This window comes from Schistocerca piceifrons, chromosome 8 (genome assembly GCF_021461385.2).
Source record: "Schistocerca piceifrons isolate TAMUIC-IGC-003096 chromosome 8, iqSchPice1.1, whole genome shotgun sequence".
In the NCBI taxonomy this organism is placed as follows: domain Eukaryota; kingdom Metazoa; phylum Arthropoda; class Insecta; order Orthoptera; family Acrididae; genus Schistocerca; species Schistocerca piceifrons.
Window position 1 is genome coordinate 418705897 of NC_060145.1, and position 21309 is coordinate 418727205.

The window sequence follows — 21309 nt, forward strand, 5'->3', positions numbered from 1 at the left end:
AATCAACAGAGCCCAGAAATTTAACTGATCTAGCGACAAGGATGTAGTAGAGCTTGCACACAAAACACCAAATATAAACATTCCAAGGTCATCAGTATTTTACAATTATATTTCTGTTTTGCAAAAGTGAGAGTATTTCAACAAACAATGATATGCTTACTGGTCCACCCTCCCTCCTCTCCACGCAATATGTGGCAAACGTACCTCGTACAATGGCATCTCTGATTTGCACCTTAAGACGAAAAATTTCATTGTAACAGTGTGCACTGCTTACATGAATACCTTGGTAACTTATCATGGATATTCATATACAATTAATATTTAAAATAGAAGTTTTACAAAGATCATAACTTTAATTCACTTAGGTGCACACTTTGTAATTTGGAAAGAAATAACAAGCTGAACTGATACTGAGATAACATACATAGACAGCTTACAGTGTTTACTATCATAATGCAAAATATAAATTTCTTCTTTCACATATTACTATTCTCACAAGTGTCTCCTTTATGCGAATGACCAATGAAGTAAAATAAGGCAGTTTCCAACGTGTAGGTTGTTTTGAGGGATTCAAGTCATTATTGTTTCTGAGAAAGTGTGTAGTACACGCCTACTTACTTCTGCAGTGAAGCTGATTTATTGCATAAAATGAACAATACTTGCTTATCATATCCAATTAAATTTTTGTTGAAATCCAATCAATTTTTCTGTGTGAATTAGCATTGACTCCTTAACCAGTGACTGATTATTACTCTGCCTGCCAATCTGTTCATGCAATACAGAAGAATTTAGACAGTGCTCCAGTTACTCGTTATTGCTTACTAAAAAAAAACAGATGCTTGGATAACGCCGGAACACACACACGTCGGCTTCTTACTAGGTAGAACCTACCATATCATTGCTAATGTGATGTCATCAGTGAGGCATAGGTAGTAAAGTGCTTATCTCAAAATACTATCAGGAATGTATTTTATACAGGGCGGGTGGTACCTGAAAAAAATTGTTGCAAAAATAACTGGGACTTACTCGTATTATAAAAAAAATATAATTTGCAAGGTAGTGTTCATGAAAATCAATCACTTTGTTATTTGCATCCAGATATGTATTATATGCAAGAACTCAGGTCAGTCACAAGACAAGTCCTAAAACATAATCATGTTGTGTCAGGTTCATTCATAACTGCACCATTTACATGTTCAAAACTACGAAGAGACAGTATCGCTGGTAGCACTTACTTTGATGACGAGAAATTCCAGTACTGCTAATACGTGAACTTAAAAGAGAGAGGAAAAAACTATTCCCACGTTTGGGAAATGTTAGTTCCTTTGTCGAGGGGAAAAGTGGGATAGGTTTGAGGATGCAGCACACGTGACTCAGACTCAGTGAGGAAGCCACCTGTTGTGAGTAAAAGAGTATGCAAAGTTGTCCTCCCAAATGTGAGTCCAGTGTGGTAACCAACTCAAGTCCAATTTGCTAACCACTGCGCCACTTCGCTCACTGATCTTCTCATATACATTTAAGGAGTTGGCTATTCTGACTACTGTTTCACAGTATACTTATTTCTTCAAGGAATTTGTTGTAATTGATCCATTGCAGTTGAAAAGAAAAATTATGTACATAATTACAATACCAGATGGCAAATGACATTCATTATTCCACATTAATGTTGTCTTTAGAACAGAAAGGGGTGCACAATGCTGCAACTAAAATTTCTAATCACTTACCCAGGGATACAAAAGGTCTACCAAAAAGCAAAGCAAAATTTTAAAACAAACTGCAAAAGTTTCTCCTTGAGAACTCCTTCTATTCCATAGAATACTTTCTTTTATTGTAATGTGTAAAAGGGGGTGGACAGAAATCGCCAACATACATCTGCGGTTTTTTTTAACTTATTTATAATTATTCAGCATGTAGCCATATTTACATATTAATTTGTGCTGTGAATGGCAAATGACTCGTTCCGCATATTTTCCTGATGTATCATGCAAAATAATCCAAGGAACAAGAAATAAGTAAATTTCCCTTCTGATATCATTTTACAAGAAATGTGGTTGGCGATTGCTTAGGCCCATATTAGACTACAAATGTAAAAATCCAGGGCTTAATTACCAGTTGGTCCTAGAATTTTTTTTAACCTAACACATCTTTCACTTCTGACAGTGCTTAGGATATGTGAAAAAAAGAATGAAGTTACATCATGATTCAAACTCCTTGTTCAACTGTACCTGAAGTTGTTTTGAGGCTGGAAGAAGTCATGAATATACTTCCTACAAAATGTATCAAGAACAATACAAAGTTCAGTCTCAAGAAATAATTAAATATTTAGCCATTGACATCTACCGTGGCTTTAGCTGAAATAGCCACATAAATTGTCGAAAAAGCTAATGCAAGGCTTAAATTTAGTGGTAAAATTCTTAAAAAAGAAAAACACATAGACCAACTGTGGAGGAGTCAGCCTGTAAGACACCTCTGTTACATACATGGCTCTTCACCATTTAAGATTAACAGACTACAGATAATCTAAAAATAAGAGCTGCGTGCTTCTGCATGCATTTGTGTAGTCATATTGAGTGTGTTACAGACAGTAAAAACTCAAATTTTGGTTGCTAAATGGCAAAGTGGATTAAGAAAAGGACTGATAAAAATTCAAAAACTATACAAGGTATCCCAGAATGTTTACCCTGATTCTAACAGATATTGCTGTTTACTTATGCCACGGACCTATGCTATCCTGTTTCTCGTGTGTTGACAAACTCGTTAAGCTTCCATGACTCCTGAAACTGTTGCTGGGAGCCCGGATATCTCCAATCATGGTACAACAAAGGTTCAGCACAACTAAGGGAAACCATCACCAGATGTCAAATTGGTTAAGGCATAGATGCAAATATTTTAAAAGCAGCAGGCAACCTTCATCCACAACAGACACTGTCGAAAACATACGAAATGTGTTGACGCAGTCATCATCCAAAAGAGAGAGACACACAGGTCATCAGCTTCAGGCACTGAAGATCACAGAACTAGTCACAACTGTACATTAAAAAATAAATAAATAAATAAATAAAATAAATTAAAAAATTAAAAAACTCCAGATTTTGCAAAAGCTGATGCCTTGCAAATAATATGTTATTCTATATCAAAGGGATTGAAGATTATTTACAGCATATAGCGTTTTCAAATGAATCAATATTTCATTTAAGTGGTGTTGTAAATGGATGTAACATGTGTACTTGCGGCAACGGAAAGATTGTGAGGAAGCACACAAGGGATACCTGGAACATCAGTGTCTGGTGTGCGCTAATGCATACCAAAGTCATCAGTACATTCTTCTTCCATGTTATTGGTACTGTGTGCTTATAGACATATCAGAATTATGCTATACCCCAGTTTCATATGAAGCAGCCCAATGTAATGTTTCAACTAGATGGAGAACTGTCTCAGTGAACAACATGTAGTTGGGACTCTTTCAATGAAGAATTTCAAAATCAATGGATCAGAAGGGATGGCCCAATCCCACAGCTACATTACCCTACTGGATTTCTTCCTTTGGGGATACGTTAAGACCAAGGTGTATGTAACACCTGTACCAGACAGGCGCACATTTTTTGAATGCAAATCTTTAAAAATGTCAAGCAACAAAATGTATAGTGTAGTACAGAGTACAATTTGGATGTTTTAGACGTTGCCAGTTACACTCAAATTGAGTGTATTAAATGACTGAAAACTTTATGATTGTGTGTATGCATGTGTCAAATATGGTGTCTGTGTTGATGTTAATTTCAGAGTTGAGATCACTTAAAATCTAGATAAACACTTTTGAATGCCCTGTATTATTATTACCTATATGTATACATGTTGTAAATACCACGACACTAAAAACAGAAAAGCTAACATATTCTAATATTATACATTGTAAGGATTGGATGTAATGGTTGTGAAGATAATCGCTATCGTGACTTAGCATACAATACACAAATACAAGGAATATTATCCATGCACTGGAGATGATTTACAAGCGATGCACATAGTGGAGAAAGAAAGCAAGCTTGACATATGTGAAGAACTAAAAATATTGATTCACTAAGACCGATTTGATAACAAGCATAATGTACAAACAGGAGAGGAGTAAGACATCCATCAACAGCTTCATGGACCTTTTCTGGATTTAGCAGTAACGTAATACACATGAGCAGTTTGCACGTTATTTCTTCATGTCCCATGTAAAATTTCTGGAATACTGAAGTCAGTATACTTGTTTACAGGACTAGCCAATATACAGGAAAGCTGATGGTTAAGCACGAAGTAGTTGTGCCAAGTGTTACCATTATAGAAAAGTAGCAATTTGGTGAATGGGTGGTAGTATGAAGAACCATAACAGAGTCCGTGTTGCCAATTTTAAAGTAAGAGAAAGGACTTTACGTAGAAATACCTTTGTTTGATTTTATTTCATGTCTATTTTGTACTTTTTTTAAGTGCCTGTGTATGAGACTTTGAATGCAGACAGACACACATGAAGGGAGCTTCACTCTTGAAACAGACAGCTGTAGATAACATTCCTCGCATTTGGGTGTTGTGTAGTAAATAATGATAACGGAAGTTCGTGTAGGCATAGTGGTTGTTCTTCCTGCACAACATTCACCAGAAGTGTATGAGGTGAGGATACAAATGCCCTTACTTTACAGAGTGAATCAAATGGAAAATTCACTTTAGTAAAACTGTAAAATTAAAAGGAGAGAGAATGGCTGGCAACTGTTCACCTTGAGAGAGAGAGAGTGAGAGAGTGTGTGTGAGTGAGAGAGAGAGAGAGAGAGAGAGAGAGAGAGAGAGAGAGAGAGAGAGAGAGAGAGAATGTAGAATGGGTGCAACAGGTGGGTTTTCCTCACCCCGGAGTCTGACCGATCTGCCCTCAATCCCAGTCCTATCCCTCTTTTCCCCCTGATGAAAGAACTGATTGGAAGGCCAGCTATAGCTGTTTATTTATCTACTTTTAATGTTTATATTGACTGTACAGGAATTTCACTGCTGAAAGTAAGTACTGGCCTGCCACTCTGTCTCTTTATAACTGTACATTATACACAGATGAACCAAATCATTCTCACCACCGCCTACAATGAGACTGAATGCTACCTGGTGGCATTATAGTTGTGTGACACAATAAGGAAAGTGCATAACCAGACCAGACCAGAGGCAAACAAGGAATCATTCTAGCAATTATAAGGACCACAAATGGGGAAATTCACTGACATGCGATTTTGACAAAAAGTAGTTTTGTTACAGCGGTACCAGGAAAGAGCATTTCAGAAATGGCGAAGCCAATCAACTGCTAGTGTGCTACTGTTGTGAGCATCTATGGAATGAGAATGAAGGATGGTGAAATCACAAGCAGGCAACAAGGTGTCTGACACCAATGTCTTGCCACTGAATGTAGAGGTCAGATGCTTTCCCACTCTATAAATAAAGATAGTTTGATCTGATGACAAGAGTATAATGCTGGTGGAGGCATAAGTGTTTTGGAACATGCCTCTCAGCACACACTGTTGAATCAGTTCCGACTGCAGCAGGATTGGATCGTGTATCAATGAAAATGTGTTATGTGCTCAGATGAATGAAGTTTCTTGTTAGTTAAGGTCAACAATTGTGTCCCAATGTGCTGTCACCAAGGTGGGCAGCTGCTCATAATGAGCACCGTACCATGGGCACAGCTGTTGAGGGCAGTATTATGCTATGGGAGATGTTGACCTGGGCTTCTGTGGGAGCTGCGGTAGTAATCAGATACATCTGTGAACTATATGACATCTGTGGACTATATGAACATTACTGCAGGGTACCAATACCCCTCCATTCATCTGTGACACTGTCTGGCACCCACAGACTGCCAGCCAGTAATTTACTGGATTTCCATGGCCTGTGCATAGACGTCTGGTGCCCTGTAACGCTGGAAACCTATTCAACGCTTGCTGAATACAAGCGAGCAGAACAGCTGCTGTATTGTGTTCCAGAGGTGGACCTACACATTATTAAACAGGCAGCCAATGTTTTGGCTCATCAGCATGTATCCTCTCCTGCATACCTTATGATGGCCTGTGGGGCACAAGTGTGGATTGTATTTTACTTTTTTTGTGCTTTTAACCAATGTTTATGGGTCAGCATTAAGATGTTTTTTATTTAATTATTAATCTACATTTAAAACAATTTTTGAAATTTCAACATTTGGACTTATATATTTTGAAGCATATTTCTCTCTATCAAATGCAACCATGAATAAAACAGAAGCTTCAAAGTTTTTATGTAGTTTTCAAATGTGGCAGTACTTCTTACCAACTCAAAAACTGAATTGGTGCTTTCATCTCTACTGTTCCCACTGAAATAATTTGCATCAAATGAAGAAAGGACTAAGTATATTTGTTGTACTAAATGCTTTAAAAAGAGTCCCCAGAATACAGGGGGAAAGAAAACAGAAGGGGATAAATAAAAGAACAGAGCAGCAAAACTGAAAACAAGGCTGACTGCAGCAGCAAATGTGTGTTGTATTTCTTCTCTATGGTTTCCATTACATAGGTAACATTCATCTTCCACATGAGAATTTAGTAAAGTAAACATCCATGTTTGGGAAGACTGATGAACTGGAAAAAGCATTTCCAAAGAAATGCAACCAAGAAAAATTAAACAATTCAGGTAGTCAAACAGGAACAGGTTAACACAGACAGATATTTTCAATTTAAACACATGGCAACATCAAGGATGAGAAAGAGGAAAATCTCATCAAAAAACTAATACAAAGGCCCCACATACTGACCATAAAGCGATAGTTACACTTATATTCATATTTATTTCATAAATATTACACATAACATCATACCTCTTTTACAGCTGCTAATTGTTTCTCAAATAATATATATTCCTTCCAGACTTCTGTACCTCTCCTGAAATCATGTCCTGCAATTGCAACAGCTTTCTCACAAACATCACGCACATAATCCTCATTACAGGCAGACCCGACACAACTGCGACTGTATCGGATATACTCTAGCCATATGTCAACAGCTGGAAGAAAATTAGAAATTTGGTATTTTAAATATTATCCTGAGTCAGTAATGTAAAGCTGAATTAATAACAAATCAGAAAATTACCCATGTAATCCTGCACTGATTTTTCAAATAAATTCAGGGCAGATTTCTTTTCTTCCTCTGACGTAGCAACAGCAGTTTCATCTCTTAACCAAGACAGCCAAAGACCTGGAACATAAAGTGATCACATTACTATATGAAATATAAGCAAAATTGTATTGTTTAAAATAAAATCTACTTACCAGGTGCCAAGGGAAAATATTTACACATGCGTTCCCTGGCAGCACGCAGTCTGCTAAGATCAGCTAATTTTTGCAATGTAGTTATCAAAGCTACATGTCCACTGTAGTCATATGGATTCACACCAACCTACAGAAAAAACACAAATAGTTTTAGTAGCTTTAGGAAACTTACATATGAAACAGGATTTCATCTACAGCTGCTAGTTAGCTCAGTCTGTTACCAACAGTTTAGGAAATGCACATAATTACGGAGAGTCCTTTGCAATGCACAAGCCAAGGGTCTAAAACATTCATGCAGATTGTCTGACAACATAGACTCAAATTTCACTTCAAGTCTTGAATGACCCAGAAATAATTTTTTCATTGTTGTACATTGCTCTCATTACAGTGCTGATCCCCATGTAGAGTGTCTTTGCTAGTTCGGGATATACATTTTTTTCTGTGGTTGGATATAGGTCCAAGACACCCATCAACACTTTAAACTAAAGTCTGATTAAAATTACATGTTAGTCGGGTCTTCACACCATGGAACTCAGTTTCTCTCATCAAAGCTTTCCTCATCACGCACAAACTGCATGTCTTTGCCACTGCACCACAGCAAAGCATTATCAGCTGGCATGCAGTTTTTTAGTGGTGTCATGTACAAGAATTTCTGTTAAAAGGCACCACTGGCACTCCATTTAACTGCTGCTAGAAAAAAAAAAATACTTTCTGCCCATGCTGGCAGCCCAATTTCTGTTGTTTGAACTTAAACAGAAGTGCAAATTACAGTTAATGTGGCAACACTGTAGCATCACATGACCAATCTCTAATGATATTTGGTTTTAATCTGAATGTGAAGACAACAATGATGTGTGTGAAAACAGCCTGTCAATTGCATGATTCACGTTTTGTGAAAGTATCTTACTTAACTTCTCGTGTACACTCCACCTGAGGTCGACATGGATAACCAAGTGAGGATTTCTCCCAACAAAAATGGAAAATGGCTTGAAAACTACATTGGTTATTTAACGGATGGATAATTAATATTTTGGTGCTCCCGGATCTGACACACTCTTGTTTACCTCCTTGTTTTGCAAACTAACTGTTAAATGAATCATTCCAGTATTCACCTTAAATGATTTATGTAAACTGGCTGATTATGTATCACAACTGCCTGCAGCAACATGTTCATCACACACAGACATAAGATGCTGACAAAAGTAGCCATATTTAACAATAAAATCTCCCATGTGAACATAGCACAGTGCTGTTGTTGTGTCTAGACAAGACAGCCTAGACACAATGAGAGGAAGCCGAAAGGCACGCGCTAAGCTAAAGCAGGATGGCGTGAGGTCTGAAACAGGATACGTAATGAATGCTATAAAGAAAAGTACGTAGCTTCTGGAATACTTAACTTTAATCCATCCTTTTGGTACATCGCTCTTGATGAGACAAGTGAGACTCTTTAGATACACGCTACGTAAGGCTACTGGCGCCTTGCTAGGTCGTAGCCATTGACTTAGCTGAAGGCTATTCTAATTATCTGCTCTGCAAATGAGCGAGGCTTCGTCAGTGTGCATCGCTAGCTACGTCGTCCGTACAACTGGGGCGAGTGCTATTCCGTATCTCGAGACCTCCCTTGTGGTGGTGCTCGGTCTGCAATCACACAGTGGCGACACGCGGGTCCGACATGTACTAATGGACCGCGGCCGATTTAAAACTACCACCTAGCAAGTGTGGTGTCTGGCGGTGACACCACAGCTGTAATGACTCTTTTGATTTGCCAGGAGTTTCTAATGGTGATGGGGATTATCATCTCAAAACATTCCCAGTTCAGAAACACACAGACTGATATGTATTACATTTTAGAAGTATCAATTACCTACGCCAAAGGAAGCCACTAATTTATATATAGATATGGACAGGAATACCAAACTATCATTATGTGTAGGATGGGGAAGGACTAATATTACATGAAACCAATATGAAATTGATTTAGGATGTGAGCAAGAGAGACATGATATATTCTCCCACACACAAAAGTAGGGCTTGGTGCACAGTTCAATACAGACATCACAATAGTTAACGAACAAGCTGTCAGAAAGAACAGAAGCTGGAGAGGCTTCTCCACAATTGGCTAAAACAATATTTCATTAAACAATTAGTATGAAATTGGTTACTTTTTTAGGTCACATGTATGGAGTTTGACAGAGCACTGAAAGACCTGAGTCGAAACAAGGCCCCGGGAGTAGACAACATTCCATTAGAACTACTGACGGCCTTGGGACAGGTAGTCCTGACAAAACTCTACCATATGGTGAGCAAGATGTACGAGACAGGCGAAATACCCTCAGACTTCAAGAAGAATATAATAATTCCAATCCCAAAGAAAGCAGGTGTTCACAGATGTGAAAATTACTGAACTATCAGTTTAATAAGTCACAGCAGCAAAATACTACTGCAAATTGTTTACAGACGAATCGAAAAACTGGTAGAAGCCGACCTCGGGGAAGATCAGTTTGGATTCCGTAGAAATGTTGGTACACGTGAGGCAATACTGACCTTACGACTTATCTTAGAAGAAAGATTAAGGAAAGGCAAAACTACGTTTCTAGCATTTTTAGACTTGGAGAAAGCTTTTGACAATGTTGACTGGAATACTCTCTTACAAATTCTGAAGGTGGCAGGGGTAAAATACAGGGATCGAAAGGCTATTTACAATTTGTACAGAAACCAGATGGCAGTTATAAGAGTCGAGGCGCATGAAAGGGAAGCAGCGGTTGGGAAGGGAGTGAGACAGGGTTGTAGCCTCTCCCCAATGTTATTCAATCTGTATATTGAGCAAGCCGTAAAGGAAACAAAAGAAAAATTCGGAGTAGGTATTAAAATCCAAGGAGAAGAAATACAAACTTTGAGGTTCGCCGATGACATTGTAATTCTGTCAGAGACAGTAAAGGACTTGGAAGAGCAGTTGAATGGAATGGACAGTATCTTGAAAGGAGGATATAAGATGAACATCAACAAAAGCAAAACAAGGATAATGGAATGTAGCCAAATTAAGTCGGGTAATGCTGAGGGAATTAGATTAGGAAATGAGGCACTTAAAGTAGTAAAGGAGTTTTGCTATTTGGGGAGCAAAATAACTGATGATGGTTGAAGTAGAGAGGATATAAAATGTAGACTGGCAATGGGAAGGAAAGCGTTTCTGAAGAAGAGAAATTTGTTAACATCGAGTATAGATAAGTGTCAGGAAGTCATTTCTGAAAGTATTTGTATGGAGTGTAGCCATGTATGGAAGTGAAACATGGACAATAAATAGTTTGGACAAGAAGAGAATAGAAGCTTTCGAAATGTGGTGCTACAGAGGAATGCTGAAGATTAGATGGGTAGATCACGTAACTAATGAGGAGGTATTGAATAGGATTGGGGAGAAGAGAAGTTTGTGGCACAGCTTGACTAGAAGAAGGGATCATTTGGTAGGACATGTCCTGAGGCATCAAGGGATCACAAATTTAGCATTAGAGGGCAGCGTGGAGAGTAAAAATCGTAGAGGGAGACCAAGAGATGCATACACTAAGCAGATTCAGAAGGATGTAGGTTGCAGTAGGTACTGGGAGATGAAGGAGCTTGTACAGGATAGATTAGCATGGAGAGCTGCATCAAAACAGTCTCAGGACTGAAGACCACAACAAGAAGAACAACAACAACAACAACAACAACAACATATGGTTTTTATGCACTTATTTATGATGATTAAATATTTACTAATGATATTCTCTAAAATACAGATCGTATGTTTGCAACGAGACTGAGGACATGTACCTGGACCCCAGATTGTGTTAAGGATTGGGAAGGAAATCGGCCATGCCCTTCCAGAGGAACCATCCCGGCATCTGCCTGGAGTGATTTAGGGAAATCACGGAAAATCAAAATCTGGATAGCCAGACGCTAGTCTGAACCACTGTCCACCCAAATGTGAGTCCAGTGTGCTAACCACTGCACCACTCGCTTGTGCCTGAAGCATACATAATAACCTTATTGGCTGAGAGTAGCCAATCAGAAACAACATGACGCCTGCAGTGCCTCTGGTGAATAAGATGCAAAATCTTCGAAGCAACAATGTATGTGGCACCTCTCTCAGAATAAGTGTTAACTTGAAAAGCTTGTTGCTGTTGCAGTGCCATTAGTGAAGAGAGATGCAAAATTATGGAACAAAAGATTTATGATTCATTTACAAGTGCAATAATTTTGAGTTTAAACAGATCCTCATCTGCTGCATGGGCTAATTATATTCCAAACAAAATAGATTTAATATTTTTTGGAATTAACAACATTAGGAGGCAAATTTACACAATTCTAATGGTGTCTTTATTATGTTACATGTATTTTATAGAGGTAATTGGCATCAAAAATGATGTGCTAGTGAAAATGATAATTGCATCCAAACTATTATATGTTTTCATGAGTTATATTTTATATGTTGGAAAATTTATGAATATGATACTTACAAAAATATCACTAATTGGTAAATCTATTGAACTGTAGGTACAGTAGAGTCCTGTTAAACCAAACTAATTAGGCCTGGACCTTGTTTGGATTACCGATTTGTTCGGATTAGCCGGAATTACAGTGACGGGTTTCTAAAATGAAGTATATCAAGCAGATAAGTAGGTAAACCATAGTAACAAATGAGAACAAGCGTGGGAACAATGGCTCACTCTCACTACCTACCCTTGTTGTTGTGCACTGTTGAGACCTTTGTAGTGTCTGAGGTCAGTGCACTGCCAGTTGGCTCGCAATGCGCTTGGTTATGTTAGTTATTGATCGCTGGCATGCATAGCAGTTGTATCGTATTCATTCAGAAGTAGTGGTGGACGTATTTTCGTCATGAGTAAATGGAAACATACAACGTTAACTCTCAAAGAAAAACTGAATGCTTTAAAACGGGTTGACAATGATGAGAATGTATCTAAACTGGCAACTGAACTCGGTGTTGGTAAAGCAACCACTTGTGATTGGAAGAAGAACTGAGTGAAACTTGAACAGTCCTGTGCAACATCTTCGGGAAAAACACTTGAAATCTGGCAGACTTTGAAACAGTCTCTGTATGATAAAGTGGATGAAGCTCTTTTTCTCTGGTTTATGCAGGAAAGAGAAAGGGGAACTTCTCTGAGTGGAGCACTGGTTCAGGAGAATGCTGTTTACCTGAACCAGTTACTGAATGGTGATGCGTCTTTTAGTGTGAGTACAGGTTCGTTGGACAGATTCAAAAAACGTCATGGAATCCATCAGCTAACAATTCTGGAAAGAAGCTTTCTTCTGACAATCGCAGCAAAGGAATACTTGGGTGAGTTTGAAAAAATGATAAGAGAGGGAAAGTATTCTCCCCAACAAATTTATAGCGCTAACGAGACTGGCCTTAATTTTAGGGCATTGCCAACAAAAAGCCTGGCATCAGAAGCAGAAGACCATGCTCCTGGTTTTAAAATGTGCAAAGATTGTGTGACTTTATTAGCGTGCAGAAACACTGCTGGTAATCACAAGCTGCCTATAATGCTATTCGGAAAATCTGCTAGGCCTAGAGCTTTTCAAAACTGCAACATGAAGTCCCTGCCTGTATATTATCACAACCAGAAAAAAGCATGGATGGGTGGTAAGCTGTTCAAAGACGGTTTCACGGCCAGTTTGTTCCCTATGTTCAACAGTTTTCTAAGGAAAATCATTTGTTTCCCTGTGCAATCCTTTTGATTGATAACGCACCATCTCACCCCAGCACTGAGGAATTATGTGATGCAGAAATTGTGGCGAAGTTTTTGCCGCTGAATGTTACAGCACTTCTACAGCTGATGGACCAGGGCGTACAGCAAACATTAAAACTGATTTACAGAAAACAATTTTTAAGAATGCTGATCCAAGATGATAGAATTCCTTTAGTGGACCAAATAAAGAAGAACCAGTGTGAAGGATGTTGTTTATTGGGCTGCTGAGGCATGCCAGAATATTTCAGAAAATACTCTGAGAAAATCGTGGGGAAAACTGTGGACATCTGTTGAATTTCAGGACAACATAGTTGAAAATCTACTACAAATGATACAGACAATCCCTGGATGTGAAGAAGCTAGTGAAGAAAATGTAGATGAGTGGATGGCAGGGGATGTGGCGTGTGTGGAGAACCTTACTGACGCTGATTTAGTTGCCGCTGTGACTCAAGACCAGGAAAAGTGGACTGCTGTGACAGAAGTGACAATGAGCCTGAAAGCGACGAAGGAGAGCTGGTGCCATACAGTGACACAGCAGAAGCCCTTGACCTCGCGCTACGTTATTGGAGCAACAGCCCACTGCTACACGTGCTGATTTGATGATTATGAGACGATGGCGCAGCTATGCATCATATAAAGACTGTCTTCATTATGCCCAAAAACAATGACTGAGTTTTTGTAATCTTAAAATTAGGGATAAAATGTCCGCTGTATTTTAGTACATTTGACAGCTTTTCTTTCATTGTTATGCATTGTTTAAGCCTAATGTTTTCTTGCCAATTTTTGTAATACATGTTTATTGTACTGCGTAAATTAAAATAGTGTGTATGTACAGCAGTTTAATGCACAGTTTTCCATACTTAGACTAACATTTTTCATATTTCAGACTAACTGAACATTCGGATTACTGGGGTTCGGATTAGCAGGACTCTGTTGTATTTAAAATTTTGCAATGTATGGACAAAATAGTCGTTTAAAATTTTGCAACAGATAGATACAAACTATCCTGGGAAAGACTGGAAACAAAGTTTCAAGGACTAGCTTTAAATGATGAGTCTACGAATATGCTATTACTCTCTAAATATGCTCCTGTAGGAATAAAGAGGAGGACATGAAATTAATTACAGCACTCACAGAGACATTTAAACAGTCATTCCTTTCACATTTGGAACTTTAACAGAATGGAAAACAGCACTAATAATTGGCACAAGGGGAAGTACCAACTGACATGCACTTCACAGTGGTTTGCACAGTATGGATGTAGATTTATGACCCTGTGGTTATCTCACTGACTGGCAAAGTAGCATGAAACTGTTAACACGGGAGTAAGTGCAAAAAAATCTGTCTGTGCAGACAAACTGCTCTGTAGTGTAGGCCAACATCCGGGTTAGGTTGGAGTACAATAGTCTAGTTGTGATTTGACAAATCAACAAACGTAATACTGAAAGATCTGGCTGTGGTGACAGATGTCTATAGCATGGTCCCAGGTCTGGGTTATGCTGGAATGTAACAGTCTGGTTGTGAGTTGGCAAAGCCAATGAATGTGACAGTGAAAAATGTGTCTGTGGTGACAGACTGATCTGCAAAAAATTTGTTTACTGGTCTATACCGCAGTTTGTTTAGGCTACACTGGACAGTGACATTTCAGCTGTTACACGTTGAATAATATATACCCCCAGAATGAGATATTCACTCTGCAGTGGAGGGTGCGCTGATATGAAATTTCTTGGCAGATTGTGTGCCAGACCGAGACTCGAACTAGGCACCTTTGCCTTTCGCGAGCAAGTGCTCTAGCAACTGAGCTATCCAAGTGCGACTCACAACCTGTCCTCACAGCTTCAATTCTGCCAGCACTTCATCTCCTACCTTCCAAACTTTACAGAAGCTCTTCTGTGAACCTTGCAGAACTAGCACTCCTGGAAGAAAGGATATTGCGGACACATGGCTTAGCCACAGTTTGAGGTATGTTTCCAGAATGAGATATTCACTCTGCAGCAGAGTGTGTGCTGATATGAAACTTCCTGGCAGATTAAAACTGTGTGGCGGATCGAGACTCAAACTCAGGAACTTTGCCTTTCGTGGGCAAGTGCTACCAACTGAGCTATCCAAGCACGACTCACAACCCATCCACACAGCTTCAATTCTACCAGTACTTCAGTTCCTACCTTCCAAACTTCACAGAAGCTCTTCTGTGAACCTTGTAGAACTAGCACTCCTGGAAGAAAGGATACTGAGGAGACATGGCTTAGCCACAGTTTGGGGGATGTTTCCAGAATGAGATATACACTCTGCAGCAGAATGTATGCTGATATGAAACTTCCATGTAATTATAGACCAATATCTTCAACATAGGTTTGGTGCAGGAAGTTGAACATATTCTGTGTCTGAATACAACAAATTTCCTTGAAACAGGAAAGTTTGTATATACAAGTCAGTATAGATTTAGAAAGCTCGCTCAAGTGAAACTCAGCTTACCCTTTTCTCACACTATACCCTACAAATCACATGTGGAGGGCAACAGGCAGATTCCATATTCTTAGATTTCCCGAAAGCATTTGACACTGTGCACCACTGCAGATTATTTGTGTAGGTCCAAGCATATGGTTTGTGATTCCCAGATATCAGAGTGGCTCGAAGACTTACAAGGTAATAGAAGTGTGGTCTTTGAGAGCGAGTGTTTATCAGAGGCAAGGGTATATCAGGAGAGCCCCAGAGAAATGTCATAGGACAGCTTTTATTCTTTATATACATAAATGAGCTGACAAGCAGTGTGAGCAGCAATTTACAGCTGTTTCCTGATGATGATGTGGTGTACAGGAAGGTGTTATAGTTGCTTGACTATAAGAATACACAATATGAATCAGACAAAATTTATAGTTGGTGTGATGAATGTCAGCTTGTGTTAATATAGAAAAATGTAAGTTAATGCGGATGAGTAGGAATAACAATCTTTTATCGTCTGAATACAACACTAGTAGGGTGAAGCTTGACACAATCACTTTGCTTAAATATCTGTAAGTAATGTTGGAAAGTGATATGAAATGGAATGAGATCAGGTTGGTGTTATGGAAGGTGAATGCCTGATTTAGTTTTATACAGAGAATTTTGGGAAAATGTAGCTCATCCATAAAGGCAATGGCGAACAGAACACTAGTGTGACCCATTCTTGAGTATTGCTTGAGTGTCTACGATCCCAGTCAGGTCAGATTACAGGTACACACCGAAGGAATTCATATGTGGTCTGCTAGATTTGTTATCAGCAGGTTCACTCATCAGAAAGTATTATGGAGATGCTTTGTGAACACAAATGGGAATCCCTGGAGGAAAAACTATGCTCTTTGCACAATTCACTATTGAGCAAATTTAGGGAACCAGCATTTGGAGCCAACTGCATAATGATTCTACTGTCACAAACATACATTTCACGTACGGACCATGAAGATAAGGAACACAAAATTAGGGCTCATATGGACACTTAGACAGTCATTTTTTCCTCACTCTATTTGCGAATGGAACACTCGAGGTGGTTTTTAGAGTATGTATGTGCATTCAGATTGGAAAAGTTTGGAGAATGTCTTTACCCAGCAATGGATGTCATACGTCAGGTGATGATGTACATACACAGAAAGAAGTTACAGTAATCACATAAGAAAAAGGTAGTATGCTGTTCCAAATTAACATTTATAACAAATGATGACACTTTTTGACACCAGTATAATGTGTGTGTGTTTTTTTTTTTTTTTTTTAAAAATAATGACATAGTACCAATTGGAAGTATGCCACATTTGTAAATGTTTGTACAATAATTTGTTACATCATGATCACAATTACAAGGGCGGGTCAAATATAAATGGGACTTTATTTTTTATTTAAATTCATTTATTGAAAAACTCAAGGCAATTATAATTTATTTTTCCACAGTCTCCTGCTTTGGAAATGCATTTGTCCCAGCGTATGGGCAGCTTTCTGATGCCCTCATCATAAAAAGAACTGGGCTGTGTCACCAGCCTGTTGCGCACTAAGTCTTCCACACTCTCGTCATCTTCAAATTATCACCCTCCTACAGCTTCTTTAAGTGGTCAGAATAAATAGAACTCGCAGGGTGATAAGTTGGGGCTGTAAGGAGGATGATCAAGTGCAGCCCAGTGCATTTCCTGTAGCTTCGAGACGGTTGAGCTGCTGTATGGGATCACACATTCTCGTGAAGGAGGATGACCTGTCGAATCGATTGGTCTCGTCTTTTGCAGCGATATGCAACTCTCGCCTAGTTCAACAGTTTGCATTAGTAAGCAGCATTGTTTGTGCATCGCTCATGCAAAAAATCAATTAGCAAAATGCCTCGCTGATTGAAAAAACAAATGGTTGAAAGAACCTTGCCAAGCTGACAGTCAAGTCTTGGCTTTCACTGGTGCTGCTTCCCCTTTCCTCTGCACCTCCTTACTGGCTTGTTTGACTTCTGGAATGTAGTGGTGAACCCATGTTGCGTCGACGGTGACGATCCGACTCAAAAATGCATCACCTTCTTCCGCCAACCTTGCTTTCAGCCTCTAACAGACCTCCAAATGTCTCAACTTAAGATTTTTGGTCAAAGGTTTATGGATCCTCTGGAACACACTTTACGGAACTGCAGGTCATTTGCAATGATTGCTTGACAGGTCCCACAACTGATTCCGACTTTTTGGTGCAATTTCTGATACTCTCACCTGTCGATCATCAGCAATAATGTCTTAATCGTACAAATGTTTTTGTCTGTAATGCTGGTCCGAGGACGGCAATCATGTTGCTGATTTTCCACACATTCTTGTCTTTCATTCCTTGAACTTTTTATGTGAGGCAAACTCAGGTGTTCTTGATTATGTTTTATTACCAAACTGTGCAGTCAATCTTTGGCAAATTTTCAGTGCTGTAACTCCTTCATGAGCAAGAAATTTGGTAATTATGCTTTGCACAATGGAGGGGTGCACCTGTTGTCAGACATCATGAGCGTTACTGACGAAATTGTGAGAAATAGCTAACAGCACACTCTGGCGGTCCCGCCTAAGCGAAGCATAAGCGCGGGCCAGTCCTACCAGCTGTTGATGTTCAGGAACAAAAATTTCGTTTATATCTGATCCCTCCTTGTAGTACGGTGGTTTAGCAACAAAGCCCACTTTCATTTGGATGGGTTCGTCAATAAGCATAACAGTACATGAAGGTTTCGAAAGATGATTTCATTCACATTATCCAAACTGTTCCTGATTTCAACAAGATGTGGTTCAAAAAAGATGGAGCTTGAACCCATCAAAGCAGGAGAGTGTTTGATGTCCTGGATGAGCACTTTGGAGACCACATTCTGGCTCTGGCCACTGGCACAGGCCTCAATTGGTTGCCATATTCTCCATATCCCAACACATGTGACTCCTTTTTGTGAGGCTATTTAAAATACAAGATGTACAGCAATAACCCCAAAACTATTGCTGAGCTGAAAACAGCCATTAAGGAGCTCATTGACAGCATCGATTTTCTGACACTTCAGTGGGTCACGCAAAATTTAACTATTTGTCTGTGCCACACCTTCACTAATGTTGACAGGCATATCAACCATGTCATAAGTTAAATCCGAATATTTGCAGTGATGTTTATATGTTGAATAAAGTGTGTGTACGTCAGAGTTTGTAACTAATTTGCGTTTTCTTTTCATACAGGCCTAGTGCAATAACTGTCACCCTGTAATAACACAGTGTGATGTTCTAATTTCAGTATTTTATCAAGTGATGATATGAGGCCCATTCATTGAAATGTTAAATGACTTCATCATGTCCAAAGTGCCTAACTATACTGTTTATATATTTCTACAAAGCTTGTTAGTGGATTAAGCACACCTGGAGAAGGAAACTACTTGCCAAAACTTGTAACATCAATATTTTTTTTCATATATCCAAGCAATCATGATGTAATTTAATAAATTATTATATGAAATTTTTATAACTTGTTTACAAAGCCTACAAGTACAGGTAAATCACAAAAAACAACAAACAATCAGAAAAACACAAAGAAACTGATTGAAGGTTAACACATTGTTGCCAACTATATGCAAACCAACAGCACAACAATTTCCTTGCATCTTCTGTGTATAAAAGGTAACTGTATATCAGAGTATAATACTGTAGTTTGTATAGTGAAAGAAGAATTCAAACAGCTTGCAAGCATGAGGTGCAAAACGCTGGGGTCAGATCTACCTGAAAGCCATAGTCAACTGATAACAATGAGGCACTGCCACAGAAATGTAAACAAAGCTGAATTACTGGACTGATCATCATAGGAGTGCAAAGCAGCTGCACTACGGCCATGACAACTCTCAAAATTTGTGTCTCAGTATATGAATTACAGTACAAGAGTTATTATCACAACACGAATAGTATGTGATGCTTGAGGATTTAAATGAATTACAGAGTTGTCATTTACCAGACAAACTGTAGTGGAGGATCTATGCAAGGAAATGAAACTCAAACCACGATTGAGTGGCAATTAACTGCTCATTGTTGTCATGTTCAGAGACTGTAGATACAATTTTATAACCAAAGGCTCAGTATCGAGTAGTTTGTGTTGCTCACAATGATATACAAATACGTTTACAGATGCTTGTACCTTAGGCAAATGTCCTTAGACAACCTACATCATTAACAATCACTCTGCAATACAACAACATGATAGGCTAATATAAAGAGCTATATCTACTTTGTTGTAGCTCTCCTGTTTTAATGGAATGAAAAGAGAACCATACGATTTGTGATTTTCATTTGTTTCTCATTTACTCTGTTCTAGAATGAACAGAGAGACACAGCACTAGATGGTATTATGGCAGAGTCTACGTCAACCCTATCCATAACAAAAGCCACTGAAATAGGTATTTTCTTGGTGTGAGCAACTAACAGATTCAAAGTAGCACTAAATGGAAGACCATGTCTTTGATGACATAAATTTTAGGATGATGATAGTGTGTTTGTAGTCGACACAGCCACCATAAATTATTTTTGTACCTTAGCAGTGACAACGCTTAATGGACCATTTGTGTTTGAGTTATGTATTAACCTCCTCTGCTTTTGTAGTTTTCAAAACTGTTGCATGACATAGGTGTATAATATACATTGTAATAGTCACTGAAAGGTTGTTTATTATTTGGTACAGCTTTAATGAATTTACCTTTGAGTTTTAGTTCTCAGTATCTATAGCAAAAAATTGTTTAAATATGGAGGGAACGTACACCTGACACTTGTTGCACATCAAATCCTAAACATATCGTGCATTTTGTGTTAATATTTTCTGGCTTCGCAATCTCACGGGCAGACCATCGTCTTCCAACCCAACCTATATATCAGGCTACGCTATAGATCAGAATGTGGAAAGTGCATATTACGTAGTTTAACCTCAATAGCCATAATATGATCTGGCTTTCTCCAAAATGATACAGAATCGATGCGTTTGTCTCTTTGGCCCTTGTATCACACTAATTGAATATTAGGGTAAAATGTCAAGCAAATAATTGTTTATTTACCTCTGTTTCAATTACTCAAAGATCAAAGTTTATTATTAACTAGAAATAAAAATACCTTTTCTTCTAGCTCCTGTGCTTCTTTTTCCAATTTTGCTTCTTCTTCATCCGAGTTGGACGAGGAATCTGAATCACTGTCGGAATTTTGGTCAAACAACAAATCATTACCACCCTCGACTTCTTCTTCAGCAGTCATTTTATGGGCGGATTTGTCACTGTTTTCGTTAGAGCAAGATAAGTCTCTTAATCCATCATTATCAACTTCCATTGCACTACTTACTCGTCACTATGAATCCCTCCATTTCACGAATCATAACAAACACATTAACAACAAAACACAAAGATACAGTCGCGCAGCTGGAAAAATACTTCAAAGATGCAATACGAGACACATTTCCGTCCAAGGCTGTTAGAATCCTAACCTCCTTGATTCCGCCCTTAATCTCATTGGTTTGCGCTAGTGAGGAGTTAGAGATTTTTGAAAAGCAAACTTGGTAATTGAGATGTATTGACTATGGCATTCATCCTGCAAACATTATATAAAGCGTATATTGCCACTCAAAGTTTATTATTAAGATCAGGCACTGTCAGTGCAGCCTTAGTAGGACAGGCTTGAAAATGAACCTCTAAGATTCGAAACTAGTCAACCTATAAATACTGCAACTGTTGAAAGCACGATTAATAAACGCTTTAGGGAATTTAAATAAAGTTGTTATTCCCCGTCAACGAAA

At 38.6% G+C, this 21309-nt stretch overlaps 1 protein-coding gene across 1 annotated transcript in view; it reads right to left on the bottom strand.

Moving 5' to 3' along the window:
* LOC124711291 (squamous cell carcinoma antigen recognized by T-cells 3) overlaps positions 1–20937 on the bottom strand; it is a 92175-nt gene extending 71238 nt beyond the window's left edge. Inside the window, exons 1-4 of the mRNA XM_047241295.1 lie at positions 20637–20937; positions 7307–7433; positions 7128–7232; positions 6857–7041 (exon numbers count right to left, since the gene is read on the bottom strand). Of these exons, the coding sequence (XP_047097251.1) occupies positions 6857–7041; positions 7128–7232; positions 7307–7433; positions 20637–20846 (627 nt within the window). The 5' untranslated portion in view covers positions 20847–20937. The remainder of the gene's footprint in view (positions 1–6856; positions 7042–7127; positions 7233–7306; positions 7434–20636) is intronic.
* Between the last annotated feature and the right edge of the window lie 372 nt (positions 20938–21309).